At 33.4% G+C, this 21,569-nt stretch overlaps 2 protein-coding genes across 3 annotated transcripts; both read right to left on the bottom strand.

Annotated features, from left to right (window-relative positions):
- Window positions 1–2,479: 2,479 nt before the first annotated feature.
- LOC148041340 (uncharacterized) lies at window positions 2,480–3,264 on the bottom strand. The gene is made up of 2 exons (XM_087684068.1): window positions 3,125–3,264; window positions 2,480–3,032 (listed from the first exon to the last, which is right to left on the bottom strand). The coding sequence occupies exons 1-2, from the start codon at window positions 3,262–3,264 to the stop codon at window positions 2,480–2,482; spliced, it is 693 nt and encodes a 230-aa protein (XP_087540194.1).
- Window positions 3,265–3,904: 640 nt separating this feature from the next.
- On the bottom strand, window positions 3,905–12,361 carry LOC148041339 (uncharacterized). 2 transcript variants are annotated; one of them, XM_087688006.1, is made up of 3 exons: window positions 11,957–12,361; window positions 11,530–11,589; window positions 3,905–4,619 (listed from the first exon to the last, which is right to left on the bottom strand). In XM_087688006.1, exon 3 carries the CDS (start codon window positions 4,616–4,618, stop codon window positions 4,004–4,006), a length of 615 nt encoding a protein of 204 aa, XP_087544132.1. In that variant the 5' UTR covers window position 4,619; window positions 11,530–11,589; window positions 11,957–12,361; the 3' UTR covers window positions 3,905–4,003. The 2 variants fall into 2 exon arrangements, with proteins under 2 accessions (XP_087544132.1, XP_087544138.1); XM_087688012.1 differs by having other exon boundaries at window positions 11,957–12,338.
- Window positions 12,362–21,569: the final 9,208 nt, after the last annotated feature.

Here is a 21,569-nt window from a genome sequence, read left to right as displayed (position 1 = left end):
TGGCCCACCAGTAAAAGAAGACGGCAAAACCACCCTTTTACCAACAGAGGCACCAATAATCCCCATCGGCCCATCATCCATCACTCCCACCATATCTGCTAAGCCCTTATAAACTTCCGAGCGTAAAACTGATTGATTTTGACGACACCAAGCTAACCTACATTGCTCTATACTACAATAAGCATCAACAATAAATTGTTGCAACAATCGGCCACCCCGCAACATGCACACCTTAGTGTCCTCACGCACTTGTAGTCGAAATGCATAAAATTGCATCTGAGTAACACAGTCCTTATTAGATAATCCATGTATATTAATTGGAACATTAACACCACTATAAGGTACCTTTACATGCCAACCATCATCACCCATAGGAAAAAGAAGGACATATAGCATTGGCATATATGCCCTATGCAAGTTTGAAATACCAATACATCGTCCATCCCGACTATAAACATGTATGTCTCGACGATCAAGAGTATTCTCATCGCCTTGTCCTGGCATGATAGCCGCAACCTCAGTTGCCACTGGAAGTGAGTATTGTCTATTAGCATGTTGAACCCCAAAAATAGTCATTCTCAAATCATGCAAGGGATTATTTTGCAATTGCATACCCACGGATCTAAAAGCTTGTGCATATGCATTGTGTTGATGCATCATAGACTGAAGCTCCCCAAGCAAGTTTGGCAATAAATTAGGCATAACATCCAACCGATTAGATAACTCATGCTCAGTATCATAAACATAAAGTTGTGCAAATCTTGGCCTTTCCTGTCGTTGCACATTAGGAATCAAAGAGCCTATACGATGATAAATAGAGCCATGCACTCTAAAGGTATAAGAATTTCCCACAACAGGCAAAAGCTCATCAACATTGGCACCAAGTGACACAAATGCAAGAGCACTATTATATGCTCGTATATTATTTTTAAATACTCTGCTTTGAGGATGCATACCATGCAACAAATCATGCAATAGTTGTGGTGGATATTGCAACTGTGGCAACATTACTTTTCCATTTCGACAACAATGTTTACCGAACAAAACTGACCCCTGCACTTGAGCCTCACATCTCCACAATTTAGCCGAACATCGCTCACACATCTCAGAAAGACTCCCCATGGAATGCACAATCGGGTCTTGAAATAGCAATATTGTAGTTGCAGGATGAATATCCATTGCAGGCAAAGCATGTAAAATGGAGCAAAAACCTCCATTTCGAGCACTAAAGGTCGGTACATTATTGACACGTGACTCATTAATCACAGCATTTCCTAAGTTCTGGTGATTTTCAACATCACAATTATAATCATTAGCAAATTGCTGCTCAATCAAGTTGTGAAGTCTCTCACGAATCAAGCTATCATGATTTAGAGCCCCTCCTTGCAAAACGTTCCGGCACTCAACTATAGTAGAACACATCTCTTTATACCCCCTCCGGTCATGTCTTGCCATTTGAGCCCTATGCCTAGCAATTTGTCGTCGTCTATATCGTGTAGAGTTGAGTCTATGCCTATGAATACGCAACACATAATCCCTGCTAGTTCTCTGATTATTTAATCCCATATTATTTGGATTCTCACAGAGCCTGCACATCAAGAGAAAACATGCATTATTTCAAGGAGAGTCTTGATTGGGAATAGTATATTTTTAAAAATACTTAAAAGCAAAATCAATCTCGAATCACATAATCCAAAAAATACTACGACAATTTAAATCATCACAATCCTCCTACGTGCAAGGAACAACGATAGTCAAAATTAGAATCATCATATATTTTTATATATTCTATACAATTAGATATATCTAACCCAAAGAAAAAAAAAAGCTATATACAACCGACGCATGATCCCCCAACCTATAACTCAAACCCAAACATTACTCTTCAACATGAATGCGCAATAAACTATAAAGCGTTAGGATTTTTAAATCAAAGAACTATTCTCTATAGATTGCAAGACATAATAAGTATTTCTATAGATCAAACCTCAAGAAAGAGACAATATACTTAAAAATAAAAATGTACTTAATATTTACAAACTCTTGAAAAGAGAAAAAATACACAATCTTATTATGATACATAGCAAGTTCCTAGACATTGAAACATATTTTTCGGAAAATATTACTCTTTGATACGTACTACATAGCAAAAACCAATGAAGTTTCTCTCTAGATTGCAAGACATAATAATTATATCTATAAATAAACTACTATAGATATAGATCAATAAATCGAACCAATAAATTAAACCAAATACTGGAGAGAGAGAGAGAGAGAATATTACAATTAGACCATAGAATTCTTACATTAAAACCATACAGAGAGAGAGAGAGAATATCACATCGTTACATGAAAACCAATATAAGCTTCACAAAAAGGAAGCACACATCATTACAAAAAAAATATTGGTCCAAGCACTTCCAAGTAAGATATAAGCAAGACGATAATAGATCATAAGCCTCAGCCAAGCAAATCCTCCTCAATTGGGACCGTTTATTTGACGACTCAATTGTTGTAGCAAGGCATTGAACCTATTAACATTCATTTGGAACTGCAAAAACGGTAGTCGACAACCCCTCTGGCAAATCATAGGCTCACGATCATCTCCATGCCCCCAAAACGATGCCCACATATCATTCAACAACAAATTCATCAACCTACTTCTCTCAGAGACAATTGCTGAAAGTTCTCTTACTTCACCGCCCAAACCACTCGACACTTGTTGAAGAACACTCTGGGTGTGCTTTGTCTCGCACACAACACCATATAAACCCTTAGCTTGTTCATGCAACTCTGCAGAGTAAATAGCAAGTGCATGATCGACACGTGTGGATAAACTCGTCTGCAATTCCATCAACTCATCCATCTTGGTCTCGAGGCTTTTAAACTCCAAAGAACTTGAAGCAGCCTTTGTGTTTCTTCGGATCGTTGATGTCCTTGTGAATTTACTAACATGGCCTCCCTGTTGCCTCGCCACTTCTTTCATCTTTCGCACATTAACTTTATTCACTCTATTAAACTCCACATTTTGGCTGCAACAAAATACACAAATGACTATCTTCCAAAAAAGAACAAAATAGCTTGGTGAAAATACAATTATTAGAATAACAACTATCTCCCATACCCATGCGAACGACTCCAAGCAGGCAAGCGTCGAAGAGATGATGTTGTCGCTGTTTTCTTTGATTCAACCAAATCAATTGCATTCAATGGAGTCGAATGCACTATGTCTGGAACATCGTCCATAGCTTTGCTTTGTTCCATGACGACTGCACGAAACTTTCAATAGAGTATAAGAGTCCCAACAGAGAAACCTCAAATCTCAAATCTCAAAGCCATTGAAGACAAACACATTTCCAACTGAAAACCCTAAATTGAAAGTGTGTTGGACTCCAAGACAAAAGAACAGTCATACACGAACACGTGTAAATAATCATGCATGGGTACACACATACACAGTGCTCACCAAAATCCAATTAATGATTCCCCTCTTCAATGGATGTCCATTCATCCACATGTACACATGACACTCACCAAATATATAGCCATGCCTTACCTCCTCTCTCTCTCTCTCTCTCTCTCTCTCTCTCTCTCTCTCTGTGCAAGCCCTACTAATGGATGTTCATTCGTTTAGATCCATACATAGATCTTGGCAAAGGCTCGAACGTGTTAAAGATCCAAAGATGAATACCAAGGTGAAAATATGAAAATCTAAACTATCAAACTGAGATCAAAAATAAAAAAATCTTAATAATTTAGAAGAGATAGACAATGTTTATTAAAATGGAGGTTTTCATCAATTTAAAAAGTCTTTACACAACTCATTTAAAAAGTCTTACAAAGATTATATATATCAAGTATGTAGCAATTTTCAATTTGAAAGAGATAGACAATGTTTTTCAAAATGGAGGTTTTCAAGGATGTGCTTATGCAACGGCGACTCATCCAAGTTAACATTGTCAAAAACCTATCCAGATAAACTTTGAAAGAAGCAAATTGCATATCAAGGGCAATGCTCTCGAGTGAAAGGGAATGAACCCACACGGTGATTCATCTGGGTTAACATTGCCGAAAACCTATTAAGGGAAACTTTCAAAGAAGTAAGTTGCACATCAAGGGAAACATTTTCATTCTTGTGAGCAATTAACTCACATACGCCATCCTCTATACGACCAGCACTGTCAATAAGATCTTTCATCTTCTCATCATGATCATCCAAGGATCCAATACGTGGCCAATACTTTCGAACATGCTCATATATCTCGCCCATGTAACCCTTGATTTCTTCCAACTCATCATGTATCCTCACCCCATCACAAAGGTTCCCTTCGTATTTCTCCTCCAAAATTCTCTCAATCCTCTGTAGACAGCTATCAATGCTTTCACCAAGAGAAATCGAAGCCCTTTGACGTCGAAACAGTGCCTTCACTTGCTTCTCAAGCCCATCGAAGCGATGAATGAATCTCAAAAAACTAACAGAACTTTCATATCCTCCAACATGCCTAAGTGCACGACGAATTGCTTTCCTCCTTATAACCTCTTTCCCTTTGCACACATTCATTTGCACACTGGGAGCGCACTGCACAACATTTGCTACATACGCATTTTTTTCCTCCATGCTGCGCAAAACACATACGTCAACATCCAAGTGCATATCAACTATTCTTTTCTTATCTTAAAAATTAAAAACAATGGAAGATCCTAGATGACATTAGATTAACTTCCAATGCATTAAATTTAAACATACGTGCATTAACTTCCAATGCTCAAACAGTGAAAGATCGTAGATGACATTAGATTGACATTAGATTTATCCCACACAGGACTCAAGTGGGTCTTCAAGATGCATTTGGATTAGATTTCAAGCAAATTCTCATGGCTTCCTAATTGAGACATTAGGCTTTTTGTCACAATGAATGTATCCATTTTATAATGAGAAAAGTCAAGGATCAAAGCCAACGCCACAATGACCAATGAGTTGGTATTTTAGGTGGTGCACCTAACATTGCACGGTGCACACCAACTAATATCCTTTCTTAGAAAATCATACCCCACCCCTGCCAATGAAATTATAATTCACACACTAAACAATCTCCTAAGTTTAAAAACGTCAATAACGAATTTTTAATGCCATGAAGGGCTACCACATCCATGCCAACCCCACAGATCGCAATGAGTTGATCTGAAGGATAGTTGTATCTCTCAACAATGAAAGTCACGACCACGAATAAGTAAATAGTAATATAATTAACAATAGCTTTCTAACTTGAATAATGCCCTACGAATTGCAATCAATGAGACAAAGGATAGTTTTACCCACATATCCTAAAACGTTTATCTTGTCTAATCTAAATCTAAATAAAATAAGACCACAATAAATTACAAATTATAAACTAACAATAAATAAACTAATAAACAATACAACAACAACAATAATAATAATAATCATCATCATTATCATTATTATTATTATTATTATTTATATATATTATAATTAATTAGATAAACTAATAATATCCAAACAATAATAAACTAATAATATCTAAATAAAATCTAAATCTAAATAAATAATAATAATAACAACAATAACTCTTAACATCTAACTAATCTAAACATCATCACCATATCATTATCATCATCATCATCATCATCATCATCATCATCATATAAACTAATAAACTAATTAGTTAGATATAAATTGATTAGATATTAGATTAGATAACAATAAACTAATAAAACTAATTAGTTAGATAACAATATTTAGTAATCTATCTAATAAACAAACAAACAAACTAACTAACTAATAAATCTATCTGATAAACAAACAAACTAACTAACCAACTAATAAAACTAATTAGTTAGATAACAATAATCTAATTAGATAACAATAAACTGATAAAACTAATTAGTTAGATTAGATAAAGATAATAACAATAAACTAATTAGATAACAATAAATAAACCAATAAACTAATTATCAAACTAATAAACTAATTAGTAAACTAATAAATAAACTAAGATATTATTTTATTATTTAGATTAGTTTTATTAGTTTATCTATCTAATCTAATATCTAATATCTAATAGTAGTTTATTTATTAGTTTATCTAATCTAATATCTATCTATCTAATATATTTAGTAATCTATCTATCTATCTAATAAACAAATAAACAAACTAATCAAATTAGATAGATAACTAACTAACTAACTAATTAGATTAGATAGAATCTAATATCTATCTATCTATCTCATATTTAGTAATCTATCTATCTATCTAATAAACAAACAAACTAACTAATTAGATTAGATAGATACATAGATAACAATAAACTAATTAGATAACACTTAATAAACCAATAAACTAATTATCAAACTAATAAACTAATTAGTAAACCAATAAATAAACTAAGACTAAGATATTATCTTATTATTTATTTTATTATTTAGATTAGTTTTATTAGTTTATCTATCTAATCTAATATCTAATTCTAATAGTAGTTTATTAGTTTATTATTTATCTAATCTAATATCTATCTATCTATCTAATATTTAGTAATCTATCTATCTATCTAATAAACAAATAAACAAACTAATCAGATTAGATAGATAACTAATATCTAATAGTAGTTTATTAGTTTATCTAATCTAATATCTATCTATCTATCTAATCTAATATTTAGTAATAATCTATCTATCTATCTAATCTAATAAACTAATTAGATTAGATAGATAACAATAAACTAATCTATCTATCTATCTAATAAACAAAAACAAACTAACTAATTAGATTAGATAGAACCTAATATCTATCTATCTATCTAATATTTAGTAAAGATTAGATAGATAGATAGATAACAATAAACTAATAAAACTAATTAGTTAGATAACGATAAACTAATAAGATAACAATAAACTGATAAAACTAATTAGTTAGTTAGATATAATTAGATTAGATAAAGATAACAATAAACTAATTAGATAACAATAAATAAACCAATAAACTAATTATCAAACTAATAAACTAATTAGTAAACTAATAAATAAACTAAGATATTATTTTATTATTTATTTTATTATTTAGATTAGTTTTATTAGTTTATCTATCTAATCTAATATCTAATAGTAGTTTATTAGTTTATCTAATCTAATATCTATCTATCTATCTATCTAATAAACAAATAAACAAACTAATTAGATTAGATAGATAGATAACAATAAACTAATAAAACTAATTAGTTAGATAACAATAAACTGATAAAACTAATTAGTTAGTTAGATAGTTAGATTAGATAATTAGATAAAGATAACAATAAACTATTTAGATAACAATAAATAAACAAATAAACTAATTAGTAAACTAAGAAACTAATTGTGTTAATGTTATGTTATGTTATTGTTAGATAATTAGTTAGTTAGATAATTAGATTAGATAAAGATAACAATAAACTAATTAGATAACAATAAATAAACCAATAAACTAATTATCAAACTAATAAACTAATTAGTAAACCAATAAATAAACAAAGACTGAGATATTATTTTATTATTTAGATTAGTTTTATTAGTTTATCTATCTAATCTAATATCTATCTAATAGTAGTTTATTAGTTTATCTAATCTAATATCTATCTATCTATGTAATAAACAAATAAACAAACTAATTAGATTAGATAGATAACAATAAACTAATAAAACTAACTAATTAGTTAGATAACAATAAACTGATAAAACTAATTAGTTATTAGTTAGATAGTTAGATTAGATAAAGATAACAATAAACTATTTAGATAACAATAAATAAACCAATAAACTAATTAGTAAACTAAGAAACTAATTATGTTAATGTTATGTTATGTTATGTTATTGTTGTTATGCTGTTATTGTTATTATTAATTAATAACCAACACATTAAAATTATTGGTTAATAATCAACACATTAATTAATAATCAACACATTAAACTAATATCTAAAAATCTAAAAAATCTAAAAAATAAACTAATCATCAGATAAACTAATAAAACTATATAATTAGTTAGTCAGATAACAATAAACATAATAAAATAGTCATAATCATAATCATCATTTTCATAAACTAATGAAACTAATTAGTTAGATAACAATAAATTGATAAAACTAATTAGTTAGTTAGATAGTTAGATTAGATAATTAGATAAAGATAACAATAAACTATTTAGATAACAATAAATAAACAAATAAACTAATTAGTAAACTAAGAAACTAATTGTGTTAATGTTATGTTATGTTATTGTTGTTAGATAATTAGTTAGTTAGATAATTAGATTAGATAAAGATAACAATAAACTAATTAGATAACAATAAATAAACCAATAAACTAATTATCAAACTAATAAACTAATTAGTAAACCAATAAATAAACTAAGACTAAGACTAAGATATTATTTTATTATTTATTTTATTATTTAGATTAGTTTTATTAGTTTATCTATCTAATCTAATATCTAATATCTATCTAATCTAATAGTAGTTTATTAGTTTATCTAATCTAATATCTATCTATCTATGTAATAAACAAATAAACAAACTAATTAGATTAGATAGATAACAATAAACTAATAAAACTAACTAATTAGTTAGATAACAATAAACTGATAAAACTAATTAGTTAATGTTTAATTTAATGTTAGATAGTTAGATAGTTAGATTAGATAAAGATAACAATAAACTATTCTTAGTTAGATAGTTAGATTAGATAAAGATAACAATAAATAAACCAATAAACTAATTAGTAAACTAAGAAACTAATTATGTTAATGTTATTGTTGTTATGTTGTTATTGTTATTATTAATTAATAACCAACACATTAAAATCATTGGTTAATAATCAACACATTAAACTAATATCTAAAAATCTAAAAAATCTAAAAAATAAACTAATCATCAGATAAACTAATAAAACTATATAATTAGTTAGTTAGATAACAATAAACATAATAAAATAGTCATAATCATAATCATCATTTTCATTTTCATAAACTTAAACTTATAAACATCAACTCATAAATTAAAATTATTAAACATTAACATAAAACATCAACTCAACATCAACATTAACATAACATAACATAAACATAACATAACATTAACAATAATAACTAACATAAACATAAACATAACATAACATAATAATTAGATAGATATTAACATAAGTATTAACATTAACATTAACATTAACATTAACATTAACATTAACATTAACATTAACATTAACATTAACATAACATCAATAAACTAATAAACTAATCTAAATCTAAAAAATAACAATAAACATAATAAAATAGTCATAATCATAATCATCATATTCATAAACTTAAACTTATAAACATTAAACATTAAACATTAAACATTAACTAATAACATCAATCAACATCAACATCAACATTAACATAACATAACATAAACATAAACATAAACATAACATAACATAACATAATAATTAGATAGATAGATGTTAACATAACTATTAACATTAACATAACATTAATAAACTAATTAGATAACAATAAATAAACTATAAAAAACTATAAACTAATAAACTAATTAGATAGATAACAATATAAACTAACAATAAAACTAACTAATTAGTTAGTCAAACAACAATAAACAAATCTAAAAAATAAATTACTTAGATAAACCAATAATAAAACTAATTAGCTAGTTAGATAATAATAAACATAATAAAATAAAATAATCATATCATATCATAATAATCATCATTCATCATTCATAATTTCATTTCATAATTATTTATTTAGATTAGATTAGATAATTATAATTATAATAAAATACTCATGTTATCTATCTATCTATCTAATCTTCTAACTTCTAATCCAACTAACTAATCTATCTAATCTATCTAATAATAACTATACCTAATAACTAACAATAATAAATATAAATAATAATAATAATAATAATCATAATCTATCTAATAATAATAACTAATAAATAAATAACTAATAATCTAATAAATAGATAACATAACATCAAATCATCAAATAAACAAACATGCCTAACATTAACATTAACATTAACATTAACTAATAAAATCTACATTAACATAACACAACAATAACATAACATAACATTAACAATAATAACACAACATAAACATAAACAACATAACATAAAAATAATAATAATAATCATAATATATCTAATAATAATAACTAATAAATAAATAACTAATAATCTAATAAATAGATAACATAACATCAAATCATCAAATAAACAAACATTAAACATTAAACATTAACATTAACATAACATAAACATAAACATTAACTAATAAATTTAACAACATAACATAAAAATAAAAATAATAATCATAATCTATCTAATAATAATAACTAATAAATAAATAACTAATATATAATCTAATAAATAGATAACATAACATCAAATCATCAAATAAACAAACATTAAACATTAACATTAACATAACATAAACATTAACATTAACTAATAAAATTAACATTAACATAACACAACAATAACATAACATAAACATAAACATAACATAACACAACAATAACATAACATAAACATAAACATAACATAACATTAACAATAATAACACAACATAAACATAAACATAACATAACACAACATAATAATTGGATAGAAGACATTAATTAACAATAACAATAATAACATAACATAACATAAAAAACATTAACATAACATTCACAACTATCAATCAACATAACATTAACAACAATAACATAAACAATAACAACAATAACATAAACAACATTATTAACATAACAACAATAACATAAAACACTAACATAACATAAAACAACATAATAATAATAATAAAATTAACATTTAACATAAACAATAACATAACATAAAACAACATAATAATAATAATAAAATTAACATTAACATTACCATAAACAATAACATAACATAAAACAACAACATAATAATAATAATATTAACATTAACATCTACATATTAACATAACACAACATTAATTAATAACAAAACTAATAATAAACATTAACATCTACATATTAATATAACACAATATTAATTAATAACAAAAATAATCTTAACTAAATAAAATAATAATAACTAATAAATAAATAAACTAATAAACTAATAATAACTACTAATAAAAAACTAACTAATAACTAATAAAAAACTAATGCGTCAGCGGCCGCGGGGGGGGGCGGGGGGGGGGGGGGGGGCGGGCGGGGGAACTGGGAGGGCCGCGTGCCCAGGCGGCCTCGGGGGGGGGGAGGGGGTAAACCCGTCAGCGGCGCGAGGGGAGGGGGGGGGGCGGATTTCGCCAGAGGGGGGGGACGGGGCTGCGGATTTTGGGGGTGAGGGGGGGGGCAGATTTTGCCAAGGCGAAGGCGAAGGCGTTTTCGAAGGCAAAGGCGAATGGCATCGGGCATCGACTTGGTGGGGGGGGGAGCCAACGACTGAGAGAGAGAGAGAGAGAGAGAGAGAGAGAGAGAGAGAGAGAGAGAGAGAACCTTCTCCTTGCGCGCGATCTCAACGCTTCAACGCCTCAAAGCCTCAACGCACGATCCAACCTGCACAAACACTGAACAATGAAGAATCGAAGGCAGCTCGTAAACCTTGGGTATATTTATCATGTATCATCCTCATCATGAGAGAGGGAGGAGGGGAAGACGTGGGGGCATTAAAGCCACCATTGCATGCAATTCAAATTTTTCATGCGCATGCAATTCAAATTTTGGTTGGAGGTTCGAGAGAAAAGTAGAGGCTTGGAAAAGAAGTGGAGGTTCGGGAGAAAAATGGAGGTTCGGGTATTTCCCGAACCTCCAACCAAAATAATAATGTAGTATAGATGTATTATTCAAATAAATATAAAAATTTAAGCTACCGGCAAGTCACCGGGAAAGAACCGACACGTCTGCGAAAATCTAGGGCCCATACTGATATTTATCTTCAGCATGATTGGATGATGAGTCAGGCGGTAACGGAGATCCAGAGCTCGATGTCGTGGGCGGTGATGGCGGAGCGGATGAGGGAGGAGAGGCGCCCCCACAGGGCATGGGCCAGGAGGAGGGCCATCCTGAAGCGCCATGGCAGCCATGGCCTCAGCAGCCGAGCAAATAATATCATGGTCATCCTTCCCTTCTTCCTCCTGCAGCCGAGCAAATGATATCAGTAGCCTCTCATCATCATCATCACTCGATAGGATTTGCGCTTCTTCTACAGTCCGCCATTGGTCGGCGGTTGTGTGTTCATCGAGAGAGAGAGAGAGAGAGAGAGAGAGAGAGATGATCCAGCTCTCGCATTTGCAGAGAATTATGACTCTCGTAGAGGAGAGAGAGAGAGAGAGAGAGAGAGAGAGAGAAAGTGTGTGTGTGTGTCAACTCATGACGCCCTCCCTTCCTCCTATCCTAACTTGGACGTCCCATCATCCTCACATCACGACACTCCCGTTGGCTTCCTCTCCCTCGCTTTAGCGGTAGGTATATCCTCCCTCTTCTTCCTTTCAAGTTTCTATTCTAATAACCCTTACGCTCAACATTGCACCCACACACATTGTGTCTCTTCCTCATTCACCTTGATGTAGACCAACTTGCCAAAGCTTCCATATCTCTACTCTCTCACACCTACAAAAAAAAACATTACTTTCATTACAAAAATATCCTACATCATTGCCCAAGAAAACCTTCCTTCCAATACAAGATACTTTGCATTATTGCCAATATGCCAACTATCTTCTCATTGACACCCTTAGTCATGTCAAGTGACTTCTATAAGCTTTTTGTGCACTTAGAATTATTTGTCCCTTATCTGTATCGTTTGTGCCAACATAGACAACTCCATGCCTTGTAAGGCAATTTAATTGTTAGTATCCTAGAACCAATTCATAAGGAATCGGGTGATTATTATGGTCTCAACACATATAGTTATGGATGTTGGCTATAGTAGTAGCCTTGCAATTGCTCACATTGTCTCACAAAATAGTAGTCTTGCTTGAGCTGGCAAAAGAAATCACATAAGACGGCCACGTGTCCCCCCGTGCCCCCCCTCCCCCCCCCCCACAATTGACCTTGCAAATTTTAGTCAAAAGATCACCTTAACTTGAGTCCACAAGTTTCATGATTCTTTCAAATAATTCAACCCTATGTGAGTACTGACTAAGATACCACTTCTAAACACAATTGTACATTCTTAAGCTTGCCTTTTGTTCTTTAGCATTTATGGTGACCCTATATTGCCTTTTATGATGATTTGAAATCCTCTTATAGAAAGAAAACTTGAAACATCGAGCACTCCTTGTAATTGTACTTTTCTCCCCCCCCCCCCCCCCCCCCCCACACACACACACAAAATAATGAACAGGCAATTCAAGATGAGGACATCCAAATAATTATGGGGAGAATCCCTATCCACTTCCAAAATATTAATTTAAAAGCCAACTTACCCATATTCTTTGACCAACATGATAATGCTCTTATTCTCATCATCATAACCATTCGTATCAATAAGTGAGCTTTTTGGAGGCTTGATCTTCTATTCCCACACCTTTTTAATCTAAACAAGTCCTTGGTTGTATGACCTTCACACACACACACACACACACACACACATACAGTATGAAACCCTAAAAAATTCTATTACAAAGCTAAGATGGCTCCTTTTACATGGTAATGTTTTACATCATATCCCTAGTTATATTTTGCATCAAGATAGAGAAAGTAGTTTAGAACACTTCTAAAGGGAGTTGCACTTTCTTAAGTTTGTACTTTATTTCTTGGCATTTATGATAGCCCCTCTATTGCCTTTTATGATGATTTGAATTTCCTTTGTCCTTTAGGGTGTGTGTGTGTGTCTCAACAATGAAGATGCAATTAAATAAGGGAATATCCAAATAAATTATGGTAAGGAGTCCCTATGCACTCCCAAAACATAAATACGAAAGCCAACTTACCCTTATCCTTTGACCAACATAATAACTAGGTGCTCCGCGCCTAGACTCAGCCCGGCGCTTCAAGTCGGGGTGAGCGCGATTTTGCCGGGCGAGGGCGGGGGCGGGTGCTGGACGTGTTGTTGAGATATCGAGCTCCACTCGTGATACGCCAGGGTGACCGTTGTGTATTTATGTCACCGACTTGTCAGTTGTTGCAGACGCGGTTGGTATACTGCCCATGAATAATAGCTACATGATAGCTATCCTTATCTACTCTAGTTCGTGGTTCAGTTAGTATGCCACCTTAGTTAGTTGAGTTTGGTTTGAGACCCATATATAGGGTTCTTCTATTTCTTTGTATGAGAGTTCTTTTGGCTTACACAACTAAGAAGAGGAAAACTATTTTCAGCCTCCACCCTTGTGTGTATTCCCCCATTGTGCAAGCAAGAAAGCTACAAGTGAGACTCCTTCCTTCTCTCCCACAATCTTGACACATGTGGCACCCGCTCCCGCGTTCTCTTTTTTTCTTGTGGGGGAGGTGGGGGGGCTGCCATGTGGCACCTGCCCCCCACCTCTCATTAACTAATAGTAAATATGCTCTTACTCTCTTCATCACAACCATAGGTGTCATTATGTAAGTGTACAAAAACAATTCAAAAGTGGATACATTGGGGTACTTGTTTTGATCTCATGTTCCCACACCTTTTTAGTCTAAACATGTCCTTGGCGGTAGGATTCTCTTTCTCTCTCTCAAAATATATTATTGCTTGCACACAATTCTCCTAATGAGAAGAACCTCCTATAAAATTCTATTAGAGAGGTAAGGTGACTCCTTTTACATGGTCTTAAGTCTACATTTTGCAGCAAGGTGGAATAAATCATTCAAAACAAGATTTCATCTTAGGATAGTTTTTTGTTCTATAAATCATTAGCATCCATAAGTCATCATTGCTATTTCTATTATATAGTTTATTTTTCTACATGTTTAACAATTTGCCCCAATATTAAAATGAACACAAAATATAGATTGAAGAGCACATTTTCACCTTAGATCCATTTGTTTTGTAAGAATGGTCGCAATTGTTAATTTCTATTAAGTCATAATTCTATTTCTCTCACAAAGTAAGGTTTTGTCTATGTTTCCACAAAATTCATACTTTAACATATGTTCAAGTATTTTTTGCTACAACTTGTTCTACATTATAAGCATGTGTGATAGTTATTTTGTTCTACTTATATTTGTAATATTGCCCCCTTTGTCAATGGCATGTATATGAGCCTAACAAAGATGTGCACTCACAACAACTAAGTAGGTTACCGACCTTGACTTAATCATGACATTACCACTTGCAAATATGTGGCTAAATTGTAAGTCATGGTGTTGCACTTGTAATCGTAGGTAGGATTCATCGGTAGTCACATTGCATTTGTAGAATTGTGATATATTAATAAGCCACTTGAAACTTGCAATCATAGGTATCAATTTACACTTGCAGATAGGTTTTCCAATCACTGTTACGAATAATGCCTTTCAAATCTTGAGTGGCTGGTCCTTCTACCAAGCATTAAGTTATATATCCCCTATATTGATAACCCTAGCTAGACTAGAGAAGGTAGTGTTTAGTAGTTGCTAGCACAAGTTACTAAGTAGGGCCATATGAACATTATTGGATTCCCAAATTTAGCTAGTTGAATGGCCTTCTAGTCCACATCATAGAGAGAGGTTGAGGCCTCAATCCAAAATGATCGAGCCGAAGAACTTTATACTCCTATGGTCTTCCTAACACCAATCTAATGACCAATCTAAAGAGACCACCTTGCATTATACAACATATTATTCTGAGATTATTCCCTACAACAATGTTAATATGGATTTTGACCAAACATGTAGTCATGATTAATCAACTCTACTCTTTGACTTATCATATTCACATCATTAAGCATAGTGTCATTGGGACCATTATCCCCACTTTCCATCCAACCTATCCATCATATTTGATTTTCTAATTAAGAGTCTTGATTACAAGCATAAATAGGGCATAAGAGCAGGTTGTTATAGGTTGAGATCAATTACAGGGGGTTAGAAGAGCCTTGCAATGATATTACAATAGTAATTTGGTACTTGTAGGTTATTAACCCTTTCCTATTAGTTTCCATAGCCTTTCCCCATAGGGATATAAGTTTCTTGAATGCTAATTGCATGCTAAAATATATTTATAGGTTGACTCAAGGTTAAAACAGAGGTCATATTGTCCTATTCTAGATAGGTTTGAAAAGTTGGCTCCAAAACATGATATAGGCATTCTAATGTAAATTAGAGGTTATACACTAGATACTATTGTCATCTTAAGACAAAAATCTATTAGCATTGGAATCAAAAGTTATTAACAATTTTTAAAACTGTTGGTCACTGTGGACATATCCATTAGTGAGGATGTTAGGACATATCAATTTGAGCCAAATCATTCAAACAAAGCTCTCAAATGACACCAAGAAGATGAATGAACAAGAATACATAATGCTCAAAATATTCAACATGGAAATGTGGATATTCATGCTTCACAAGGCTCAAATAATTACCAAGATAATTACCTAGAGTTGTCAAAAACACCATATTAGAGAATTTGGGAATCTTTCAAGTCCCACTTTCAAATAAGGGGTAAAGATTTGGCCATGTGGCTAAATGTTAACCCATGCTTCAAAGTGGGACTTAGAAAGACAAGCTATACAATAATTAGGGTAGACTTCAGTTTCAAGTAAGGGGACAAGATTTAATCATGTGGCCAAATATTAAATATATTGGGAATTCCCAAATTCTCTAATATAGTGTTCAAAGGAGTTGAATCACTTGAATGTGAGAATTCTTGGTGGTATGCATAAGCTCAATAAGTCAATGGTAAGTAGGTTTGATGAATTAATTCCAAAATTAACTGTTTGGGTAGTAACATGCATGATTCTCAACCCACCCATGATACTATTCCACCCCCACATAGCTTCATTCTATCCCCGTAGCCCAATTTGACTACTTTTAAAAAGAGAGAACCATCCTTATTGAATGATACTTTTCATATGTCTCAAATGCAAGGAAAGAATAAGGTGAGGCCACAATTCAACCCAAGGAATGATGCTAGGCAAGAAAAAAACCCGAGCATTAAAGATGATTATCATGGGTGCGATCCATTTTACAAGTCCTTTTACACTCACCGCTCTACTTTGAAAAGGGGAGGTAAAACCAATCATGAAGACAAGGATGAAGGAATAAGACCATTCCATGATCAAGGAAATAGAGACCACCATTAATTTGGTCAACTCTCTAATCATGGATTTGGGAAACCATCTCTCATGGATTGATAAATTAGGACAACCCTCCTTTAGACAAAGCTCATGGAGTAGAGACTCATGGAAGCAACCATCTTATATATAGACTAATGCAAATCCACCATCACCTTACAATGGAGACTACAAAGAGAAAATAATTAGTATCCCAAACTTCAAAGGTGACAATTCTTAATCAATAGAATGGGAGGAATGGATTTAAAAAAATGGAGTTGTATTTCACACTCTACTCTTGCAATGATGAAGCTAATATATACTATGTAGCTCTTCTTCTTGAAAGTTATGCTTGCATATTGTAGAGGTACACAACGTGTTACGAATTGCTTGATGGGGGGACTTGCTTTAGCTGTTGCGCCAAACACATACCATGCACATAAGAGGAAGCTCACTCAAGAATATAAGAAAAGAGATGGAGACCAAAATATTTTTCTTGCTGGTTTCTTCTTCTTTCACACACAATACAATGTCAACAGAGAATAGATACGATACAACATAAAGAAAACTGGCATACTAAGTCAAACAATACACAACTAACTATACTAATCAACAGGTGCTATAACTATGTTGGCGGTAGGTAGGTGCAATAAACCAATTATAATAAGTGATAAGTCAATGGGCATGTGAGGATCATAATGACCACCGGCGTGCTAGGTGTAGGGTGTGGACATGTCTAATCATGTGGTCTATCATCAATGTCTATATGTGTTGAGCTTGCCACCTCAACACTTCCCCTCAAGCTCAAATGTATCCGTGTGACTCTAAGTAAGTTTGAAAGATTTTGAAGCTTCTTTGCACCCAATGCCTTTGTGAAAATATTAGCTACTTGATCCTATGTGCTAACATAAATGAAGTTAATCTCTCCTACAAGCACTTTCTCTCTTACAAAATGGTAATGACCTTAATGTGTTTTATCCTACCATGGAATATTGGGTTCCTAGCTAACTATATGATGATCATGTTATCACAGTGAATGACAACTATACTATCTTTCTACACATCCAAATGACCCAATAACTTTTACAGCCATATCACCTCACATGGTCCCATAGTAGCATCTCTATACTTGATAAAGTAATTTTATATTACTTTTTGCTACTCCACATAACTAATGTACTACTAATGGAAAACATGAATATATTGGTAGATCTTCTATCAGATATGCTACTAGTCCAATTTGCATCTATGTATCCAAACACCTGTATATTCTTGCTTGCCTCATAAAAAAGTCCATAATGTAAAGTGGTGTTCACATGTTCCAATATTATTGAGATGTCAAGCTCAACATGAGCTGGTATCTACTATGCATCTTGGTGATGTGGTAAAATATTATTCACTGGCATGTTAGGTGATCAATATGAGGATACACTAGTGATTCTACAATTGGACTATACCCATGTAGTCCATCCTTGGTTGTTATGACACATTCATTGTGTCACCTCTTCTTTCCTGAGTGGGTTTACACTTAATGTCCATATGTACGTGCATTGTGGTACTTTCATATTAGTCTTTTATCATGCTATAGACTTAGTTTTTTGTGTGGGAGAAGAAGAAAGAAGAAGAAGAAGATTTTAGCCCTATCTCTCTGTGTTCTCAAGTCTCCAAATCCTTATACAGTTCCTCGTTTTGAATTCTGCTAATGAATACAGTTGAAACTTCTCTTTTAGTTGGTCGTTCGCATGTAGGGATTCTCTTGAAGAGACTCCTCACGTGGGTTACATAATCGCGAATGTCCTCCTTCTCTTTCTGCTTAACATTCATCAGTCGTACTAGCAGATTGTTGGAGTATCCAAGCTCGGAAAATCTCTTGATGAAGAGGTTCTTGAGGCCATTGAAATTGGCTCACTCTGCAGCGTCTAAGCTTGTATACCAAGTCCTACCCTTGTCACCTAAGCAAAGCCCAAATGCTTGAGAGTGTTGTGTTAGATCGCTGAGGCCATTGGCTTTGCAGACTTGCTCGAATTGCTCTACAAAGCTGTATGGATCGTCGTGGGGCTAGTACTTGTCGAGTTGCTTTGTGAGCATTGGGATTTTAGACTGGCTCTTAGAGCCTTGGGTTGCTCCTAATCCTGCCAGCAGTGATGTCGCCAATGCTGCGGCACTTTGCTCTACTGCGGTGTTGTCTAGCAGTTGCCATGAGAAGATCGCTTGAAGGATGAGATGTGTGACCTTGGTGAGCATATCTACTATAACCATAATAGAGTTATACCCTCCCTGAACTTGGGGTAAGCCAACAATGAAGTCCATACTAATGAACTCCCATTTCATTTGTGGAATGTCAAGTGGTTGCAATTTCCCAGGCATTTTAACATGCTCTGCCTTAATGCTTTGACAAGACAAATATTCCATGACATATTTGAGTACGTCTCCCTTGATCCTTTCCCTATAATAGCTCTTTTTGACCGTATTAAGGGTCTTGGCATAACCAGGATGCCCTGAGAAAGGGGAGTCATGGGCTTCCCAAAGTATCTTCTGCTTGAGAGTTTGGATTAAAGGGATACATAATCTTTTCCTAAAGTAGACAAGTCCACTACTGATGGAGAAATCTTGATACTTTGTCTTTAGCTTCAGGTCTTGATCCTTGATGGGGATCTCCCTTAGCATTTTCTGATAGACTGGGTCATGATATGCCCCTTCTTTTGCTAGCTCAAGAATCGGGTTGTTTGGCATTGATACCTTTGTGGCTAGAGACCTTGCTATTGATGGATCTTGCAAAATGAGAGAATTTAGAAATGCCTTGCGACTGAGTGCATCGGCAACCACATTCTCTTTTTCCAGGCCTACATTTGATTTCAAAATCATATTCTTCCAGATTGAGCTCATTCTGAGTGAAAATCCATTTAAGACTCTTGTGGTCCGTTATTAAGGAAAATTTGTTACCTAGCAAGTAATATCTCCAAATTTTGAGAGCATGGATAACAACCAACAGCTCCAGGTCATGGGTAGCATAATTCCTTTCATGGCTCTTCAATTTTCTTGAAGAATATGCTATGGGATGACCTTCTTGCATAAGTACACATCCTAAAGCAAGAGAGGTGGCATCAGTTACCACTTCAAACTCCTTTCTAAGATCAAGAATTTTCAGGATGGGCGTTGATACTAAGCTTTGCTTTAGTTTGTCAAAGCTGGTCTGTTCAGCAGGTGACCATACAATTGCTACTTGCTTCTTTAGTAGATCACTCAGAGGTATTGGAATCAAAGCATAATCTTTGATGAAAACTCTGTACCACCCTATCAACCCAAGAAAACTTTGTATTTCTTTGACACAAGTTGGTGTTGGCCATTCCAGAACGTCTCTAATCTTAGCTGGATCTACTGAAATTCCTTATGTTGATACAATGAATCCCAGATATTCAATCTGTTGCTTGAAAAATGCGCACTTCTTCTTCTTGGCATAAAGCTTGTGTGCTCTCATTGTTTCAAGAACAATGCAAAACTGGGGTTCATGATCTTTTCCCTGTTTTGAGTAGACTAGGGTATCATAAAAAAAGACGAGTACAAAGTCATCAAGATAGGGCCTAAAGATATCCTGCATTAACCTGTTGAAGGTAGCAGGAGCATTCGTAAGCCTGAATGACATCACTAGGAATTCGAAGTGTCCATACCTTGTACTAAATGCAGTCTTTGGAATATCTTCTTTTTTGATCCTTATCTGATAATATACAGATCTGAGATCTATGGTTCCATCTTTCTTCTTTTGGAACAACATTGGAGCTCCCCATGGTGAACTGCTAGGATGGATGTAGCCTTGGTCTAATAGTTACTTGAATTGCTCTTTCAGTTCGATAGCTTCTGGAATGGACATCTTATACGGTCTCTTTGCACTGGTGTAGCTCCTGGCACAAGTTTGATTTCGTGGTCGACTTCTCTTTGGGGAGGAAGTTCCGTCAAATCTTCAGGGAATACGTCTGTGTATTCCTTTAACCATGAAGGCTCTTCTCCAGATTCCTGATTCTAATCTAACTTATTCAGTTTAATTCGATAGATAGGTAGACCCTTTTGAACACCTTTTATTATTCGTGTTGCTTTTTCCAACTGTATTTTTGGCTTACTAGCCTCACCTTGAGTCGTGACTAGTTCCCCTTCAGAATTTCGAAAGGAGACTTGGCCCTTCCCATAGTGGATGTGGGCATCATTGGGTATTAGCCAATCCATTCCGAGTAAACATTCGTGGACGCCTAGGTTCATTACCCTGAATCTCACAGAAGTTGGCTTCCCATCCAGTAGGAATTTCACCTTAGCAGCTTGCCTAGTATAAGTGACTTCACAACCATTTACTAATTCCACAAG

This window comes from Lygodium microphyllum, chromosome 1 (genome assembly GCF_053477565.2).
Source record: "Lygodium microphyllum isolate KBCC chromosome 1, Lygodium_microphyllum_v1.1.10, whole genome shotgun sequence".
Classification (NCBI taxonomy): domain Eukaryota; kingdom Viridiplantae; phylum Streptophyta; class Polypodiopsida; order Schizaeales; family Lygodiaceae; genus Lygodium; species Lygodium microphyllum.
The sequence above is the reverse complement of the archived record's forward strand: the minus strand, read 5'-3'. Positions and strand labels throughout refer to the sequence as shown.

Bases quoted from the DNA above. Each gene is read 5' to 3' on its own strand.
- LOC148041339 (XM_087688006.1), bottom strand. From the start codon at position 4,618: ATGGAGGAAAAAAATGCGTATGTAGCAAATGTTGTGCAGTGCGCTCCC.
- LOC148041340 (XM_087684068.1), bottom strand. From the start codon at position 3,264: ATGGAACAAAGCAAAGCTATGGACGATGTTCCAGACATAGTGCATTCG. The intron at 3,033-3,124 runs GTATGGGAGATA...ATTTTGTTGCAG, and splicing joins GCTTGGAGTCGTTCGCATGG to CCAAAATGTGGAGTTTAATA.